At 34.9% G+C, this 7,730-nt stretch overlaps 1 protein-coding gene across 1 annotated transcript in view; it reads right to left on the reverse strand.

Moving 5' to 3' along the window:
- Positions 1-836: 836 nt before the first annotated feature.
- Positions 837-7,730, reverse strand: part of gpr50 (G protein-coupled receptor 50) — a 24,350-nt gene continuing 17,456 nt past the window's right edge. The window contains exon 2 of the mRNA XM_015388502.1: positions 837-2,153. Within this exon, the coding sequence (XP_015243988.1) occupies positions 1,288-2,153 (866 nt within the window). The 3' untranslated portion in view covers positions 837-1,287. The remainder of the gene's footprint in view (positions 2,154-7,730) is intronic.

The following is a 7,730-nucleotide window of genomic DNA, read 5'->3' on the forward strand; positions in this document are numbered from 1 at the left end:
TCTTCCTCTTTTGACACTTTCCAAATCATTCAGAGTAATTTTCAAAACGGGCTTTGAGCCCGTCAGTTTAAAAAGGCAAAGTATGAAAAAGATAAAGTGGCTCGAATAAAGCATTCTTAGACTGCAACGCAATTTTCCATTCAAACACATTTTTTCTAATTCAAAACCATTGGAGGGTTTTGAATGAAATAGGTTTCTTCAATATTTCTGTTTTTGTGTAGGCAGTGAAACCTTGTTGTGGTGCTTAAATAACATGTTTTCTATTAAAATGAGCCTGAGATGTTAACACAAGCCATAGAGGAAATATTACTTTGACAACTTCACTGCAGATTTAATCAAAGGCTACTTAAAACTTTGTTCCACTTAATCCAAATAAGAACGTTAAGTCTTTGGTAATTAATTGATCATTAAAGCTTAAAAAGATTGTATTTGAAGGAAAATTACAAAGCTCGGGGCTTTCTTTCATTAATGCTGTGTTTGAGATAGCAAGGAAAGAGGAGAAAAAGTAGGAAAGAAGACTTTCTTTGTGGTAGAAAATAGATTCTTGACAAAAATAAAACCTGCAATAAAATCCTTTAAAAATATCCAGGAAAGTAGTTTTCTTCCACTTCTGATCTGTTTTGTTATTTTTAACCAATGGATGTTATTTTTGTTCCTCTCTGCCAATCAACATGCTAAATGTTGCAGAGAGGGAATCCTGTTTAAGAGCAAACAACATAAACTGGTGATTTCAAACAAGAACACAGAAAACAACGCATTTGCAAATAATACTCCTGCAAGTTTAATATCTTATGTTCAGAACAAAAAAATCTACTGGTAAAACTACTTCACTCAGTTGCATAAGGTATAGAAAACCTCACCTCTCCTTTGGCAGCATTTATATAATAAAATATATATATTTTTTATGATTATTCTCATTTCATATTCAACTTTTTTAATAGACAATGATTTGTGTTTTTCAAGTATTGTGAGACAAAATGATCAAAGACAACAGAATTTTAAAGAAAGCAAACAAATTACATTAACGTGCGTGATGGACCTATATTATGAATTTGTTGTAGTTTTTAAATGAATTTCCTTAGATTAAATGATCTTTTCAGAATCTTGTAATGTAGCAAGAGGCACTGATGTTACTTTGAAAACTCAGTACTTTTTTCCCCCCAAGTTTCAACTGTGCACAGGTTTGGGGAATAACTAAAACTCTCCACAGATATAAACAAGAAAAACACGTCCACAACAGGCACTGAGTGAAACATGGCACTAGTACTTGCTCAGTGTAACATCAATTTATACATTTATTTCAGCTATGTTATTGTTCGTGACTGCAGGTGACGGCTTACTCTTCAGCCCCTCTGTGGCACACCTGGATGTTTCCATGAGGAGCAAACGTGGAACACAAAGAGCAAGGAGGATTGTTTTGTACTCTTTACGAAAGTTTTGGTTTAGTACTCCATAAATTATGGCATTGAGGCAGCTGTTGAAATATGCCATAAAGTAGCTTGTGACAAATAGCCACTCTGGTATGTTGGGTGCTACTTTTGCAGGGTTTATAGCTACAGCCAGGCCTATAAGGTTCAGGGGAGCCCAGCACACAGCAAACAACACAAACACCATGAACATAGTCAAGAAGTTCCTCACATCGCTGGATTTCAGTCTTGTCCTTTGCTCCGGTTTCACTCTATGTTTCACTTGAATCACCAGAACCCATATACGCATGTAACAATAGGACACCACAAGCAGTGGGATCAGGAAGTGGATGACCACCACTGAGATGGTGTAGTACGAGCTGACAGTCTGAGCGAAGGTGCAGGAGTAGACACGAGGGTCGTACTGCAGAGAGCCGACAAAGAAGTTGGGCACTGTGGCGATGGCTGTGAGCAACCATGTGAGGCCCAGGTAGCAGCAGGTGTTCCTCAGGCTATAGAGACGGTCGTAGTGGAGGCTGTGGCAGATGTAGCAGTAACGGTTAATTGCAATGGCCGTGATGTTGAATATGGAGCCGATGACGCTCAGCCCCATGACGAAGCCGCTGGCCTGACAGTGTAGGTCTCCCATGGTCCAGTCATTGTGGAAGATAGCTGTTAGCACCAGGGGGTACGGGTAGAGAGCCACCACCAGGTCTGCTACAGACAAGCTCACCACAAAGATGTTACCTGGAGACAAGACAGAGGTACGCAATAAATAAATCATGATTTTTTTTTTACAAATTACTATCATGCTTTTCACAATATTCTAATGATGCATTTTAGCTCTTCCTTTATCAGTATGGAAGGTTTTACAACAAATAACTTCAGCAATGTAAAAACGTTATAAAAAAGAATAGGGTGTTTATGTTTAGAAATTGGTGTCCTAAAAAATTGCAGAGAAATCTAAAATAATGTTGTGGCCATTAACGAGTAATTGCTCTTGTATCTAACTACTCCTCGTATCAGAAATGGTGGAGTTAAATTTAATGTCTTGTTCAGCTGACTGTTATCTGTCTTTAAGCATGTAATGCTCTTGCAAGTTTAATATCTTAGGTAATTCCATAACAAAAAATGTAATAGTAAAAATACTTCACTCCATTGCATAATATATCAAAATGACGCCTCTCCTTTGGCAGCATTTATGTAATAAAATATATTATTTTGTGATTTTTCTAATTTCCTATTCTACTTTTTTAACAGACAAAGATTTGGGTTTTTCAAGTACTTTGTGCCACAATTATCAAAGTCAACAGAATAAAAAAAAAAAAAAAAATTATATTAACGGATGGACCTATATTATGCATTAATTGTAGTTTTTGAATAAATTCCTAAAATCAAATCAAACCCAAAAAAAAAAAGTTTCAACTGTGCAAAGGTCCACTACAGACAAGGTGGGGTTATTTCAATACCTTGGTCAGTTGCTATTTATCTTTATGCACCCTTATTATATTTTCAACAGGTTCAGGGCTAGAGTTAATCCAGCTATTTCATGCAAGATTGTTTTAACCCTTCAAAAAATATCAGTTTTGTCTTTAAAATGATTTGAAGGAACCCAAATCATGTTCAAGAATAAAAACAATAGCAACAAATATATCAACAAATAAAACAATAATATGTTGGTATTTACAAAATCAACACAGAACCAGCAAGCATTACATGAACTTGAACTATAGAATGCCAGCATCTCAATAAAGTCAGTTTTACCAGTCATTTACTTAAAGGGTAGCATTAGATAAAACTCTCCTTGATTTGAAATCAACTATCAACCCTGACTGAAATTTTCAACTGCCCATATCATAAAACCAAATATCTTAAGACAAGTCAAGGCAAGTTCAGTTTATATAGGAGATTTCAGTGGCAAGACAATTCAAAGTTCTTTACAGAAAAGTTCAGTGAAACTGAGGCATGACAAATAATTAAAGAGAACTAAAGATGAGGGGAGTGTTGGCCTAGTGGGTCAAAGCAGTGCGCCTTTGCTCTGAGAAATTTGCAAGTACCCACTGCACTCTGGGTCCCTGAGCAAGACCCTTAACACCACACTGCTCCCTGGGTGCCACACAATGGCAGGCCACTGCTCCCCAAGGGGATGGGTTAAATGCAGAAATAATTTTTCCAATGTGAGATCAACAAAGTACAATTATTATTATTATTATTATAACAAGTAAATCATTATAAGAATAGATTTACATAAAAAATATACAATTATTAAAATCATGGAGCAAAAGTTGCACTACAAATATAAACTAATGTTTAAATAGCTCATACAAAAGCCATTCTAAACAAATGTCGTCTTTAATTTCCATTCTATGGAACCAAGGGTTTCAGCACTCTTACTGTTTTCTGGGAGTTTATTGCAGTTTACTGGAGCATAAGAACTAAATGCTCATCTCCACGTTAGGTTCTGCTCCTGGTTATATAAAGTAGATCAGAGCCAGAAGGTTATTGGTGCACTAAACCATCCAGTGATTTATAGATTTACAGAAGCATTGCAGTGTTTTTTCTCTATAATACGTTGAGGAAGTGTAATGATTTTGCTGGGTTGTTGTGCTTCACTTTAAGGTAGGGTGAAGGCGCATGCAGCAGTGTTCTGGATCAGCTGCAGCTGTCTGGTTGACTTTTTAGGCAAACCTGTGAGGAAACTGTTGCGGTAATCAGTTCTACCAAAGATTAACATATGACTTTTATTTTTCAAGGTCCCGCAGAGACAATACTCTTTTAATCCTAAATATGTCCTTTAGGTGTTAGAAGGCCAAGTTTTTTACTGTCTTTATGAGCCTCTGACGGTTCAGGTCAGGTTCTGGAGCCTGACTGATCATTTCTAACTGTTTTCACTGAAGCTGTGTGCTGACTTTGAACGTACATCTTTTAGCCCAAAAACTAGAACTTCAAGGTGTTTTGATTCAGCCGAAGAAAATTTGGCCACATCAATGAGTTTATTTGTGCAACCAATTCCCCCCGCCACTTCAGGCATGGTGGCGGGAATGATGACAATCATCATCTAGATGGTTAAAACCCGGAAACTAACAGGATAATATCAATTTAACATCAGCAATGGCTTAGTGAGTGAGTTAATCAGAAACGCATGAAGTCTTTGGAACAGCTCTGAACTTTTTAGAAAAATTTTTTAAAAGCATAAAATTATTATTGGTTTGTTTTGTTTTTTTACTTTTTTGAAAGGGGTTCCTCAATGTGTCTCTACTTTAACACCTGAATCAAATAGCTTTATTACCTCCTCTGTATGTACAGTCAAGTTTTCCATAGCCGTACCAACTATTTGAGTGAGGTATTCCAAAGCAGATCCACTTTTAAAAAGTAAAGGACATCGCACCTAAATGACATGAATTAAAGGGACACAGATCTCATCGGCAGGTTTATTTTTGCTGGTCTGAGAAGATCTAACAGAACATACAAACTTCTTCTTTCAGCTTTTCCCTTTTATGGGTCGTCACAATGAATCGTGAGTCTCCACCTACTCCTACCGTCTGCATCTTTTTCTGAAGATTATAGATACATATTTCAAACATAAAGTATACATTCATATTGTAACTGGTTAAACTAGACCTGTGAAACCAACAATGACTCTCCCCAGGTTAATAGGACCAAACAAATATTAATACAAGAACTAGAAAACATTTCAGCAGCGTATTATATTTGTTGCTGCCTTTTGGCCTCAACTCGCTTGAAAAACAGATTTTTTACTTTTTTATGGTTGAATAAATGATAAAATGTTCTGCTACTTGTGAAAAATATTAAAATTATTTTTCAAAACATTTTTATTTATTCATTTTTTGTTTGTTTGTTGACTCGTATAATCTGGTCCCCTGACATCAACTCTATACATAATGTATAATGCAGCAGTGATCTAATAAAGAGATAACCATGTTAGAGCAGCGAACCGAAATGAAACATCGCCTGACTTCGGAGGGAAGCGCGTAACAAACTATATGAGAGCAGCAGAACACAACTGTGTGATTAGTCTCCATCTTTTCATCTTGATGTCACACAATACATTTCTGAACCTTTTCTTGCTGGAGGAAAGACTGAATGTCCTGTAAAACAGCTAAAACAGACTGAGCTTAAGTCTTTTTCTTTGTTCTGCCTATGTTCGTGTAAATGGATTAATGTTATGTGTGTCACAAGCTCATTTTCATCTCTGTTTCATGCTTCTTTTCATGGTCATTACTGGTATTTTCTTTATTGGAATGGCTTGATTGTCTGTATTTTCAGCCCAAATTAAATCATTTCAGCATCCATTAAATGGATATTGATACTGCTATCTGACTTTAGAGATCCTCAGATTTTTTCCTGCATTAAACTCTAATCTGACATTGCTGTCAGGGACATTGTTGGCTTCAGCGAATGTGATGGTATTCTTTTGTTTGGGGATGTTGCAGTGTGTAAGAATATCTTTTTGGGTGTTAGGGATATTAAATTAGCCCTCTTGGATGATTTACCATTATCTTTAAAATAATAAGTCTAAAGGTTTACTGAAATCGAAAGGTAACATAATAAAGCATGCAGTGTATGCTTTTTAGACTACTTTTTTGATAGCCAAGATAAAAAGCAATTCCGACAGTGAAGTGAAAGGAAATATGTAAAAAATTTATATGAACAGCTCTGTCAGAGCAGATGAGCAATGAATAGTGCAATTTTTAAATCTTCATCCTAATTTAGAATTGGATTAAGTTCTGGAATTTAACATAAAAATGAGAAAGAAACATCCTTTTTCTAAACTTTATAACTGCTTTAAATCATTTTGATTTGCTTATAACCACCTAAAAATAAAAAGAGATATGCATCAAGCCCTATGAGGTTATTTTATTCATGCTTTTGCTCTCTCATTCCATCTTTCTTAGAATTATCCTTTTCCTGATGGTGTGCTGGAATTTTAACAAAGCAGCTCCACTATGACATTGCTAGACAGATATATCTCTATTATTTATTTCTCAAAGTTCAAATATGTTCACTTGAGCACTAGTTGTTCTCTCCCTCCTTCTTCTTTCTTTGTATTAATAAATTTTTTTAGCATCAGTTACCAAAAGGGTTTGTTGTGCAAGTGTGCAACTAATTTTTTGACATTCTAGATACAGAAGCAGAAACTTTGCTACAAATAATTTGTTTTAGATTTGATAAACTGCATTGATGGACTACAAACCTGTTCAGGTTGTACTTTGTTTCTTGCCCAAACATCTCTGGAAAGAGGTTGGACGAAACTACTTACATTTATCTTGTAACATTTACTTGAGTACTTTTTTACAGAAAATAAGTATTTTTAGGAGTAGTTTTACTGCATAGTTCTATAAACTTTTATGTGGGTATTTTTAAGAATAATCCCTACTCTCTCTTGCATTAAAATACTTAAGTAAAAATTGCAACTCCAGCATTTGAGAGTAATTTAGCTGAATAAAGAGCAAATTGGTTTAGTTTCATATAAGCTTTGTTTTTCTAGTGTCTTTTTGTTTTATCTGCTGAGCCTTGATTTGGAGGGCAAGTTGATAAAAGGTAAACAGTATATATTATTTGTGGATGTACTTTAACCTTAACCTATGCTAGCATTTACATTGAATACAGATTGGTTTCATAGGATTTATGTAAAAAAAAAATAATAATAATAAAGAATAAAGAAATCTGAATGGTACAAAAAAATTCTGCTGCACCAATTTGTTATTTTGCATTTAGGCTATTGATTTGTAGCACGACTGCAAAATTGTAGCATTGATTTTAAGTGTTTCTTAAAATGATATCTGATGTTTTAATTTTGCATTGATGTCATTAGATTATTAATCATTCATTCAATGTACCAAGGTATATCAATAGACCTAGTTAATAAACAGCTTTGTGCATGCTGTTAATGTTGCATATGTTTTCATACATGCAACCTTATTCTATGGACTTATCCTCTACATGTTAACCAGTGCATTTTAGTAAAAAAAATGACTTTAAGACCCTATAGATATACAGTATTTCTTTTCTCAACATCTCAACTTGCGTTTCAACCAAAAATAAAAAAAAATAAAAACACAAAATCCTCTGGATTAGAGGCACGTTGGTATGTAGATTATGTTATATCAATAGTCTACCTACTATGTATTGATGCCTGACTTACTTTCTTCTCTGTCTTTCTATGTGTGTTGACAAAGGGTCATTAGTTGTAAACCAACATTCATAGATGGCTGTTTTAACCTCAGCTTATCTCATGGTTGATGAGTGATGATGGGGATTTCTCTCAGTTGACGTCCCGTGCTCATATCTAAAAGATGTTAT

The sequence above is a fragment of the Cyprinodon variegatus genome, unplaced genomic scaffold, assembly GCF_000732505.1.
Source record: "Cyprinodon variegatus isolate N-32 unplaced genomic scaffold, C_variegatus-1.0 Scaffold425, whole genome shotgun sequence".
NCBI lineage: Eukaryota > Metazoa > Chordata > Actinopteri > Cyprinodontiformes > Cyprinodontidae > Cyprinodon > Cyprinodon variegatus.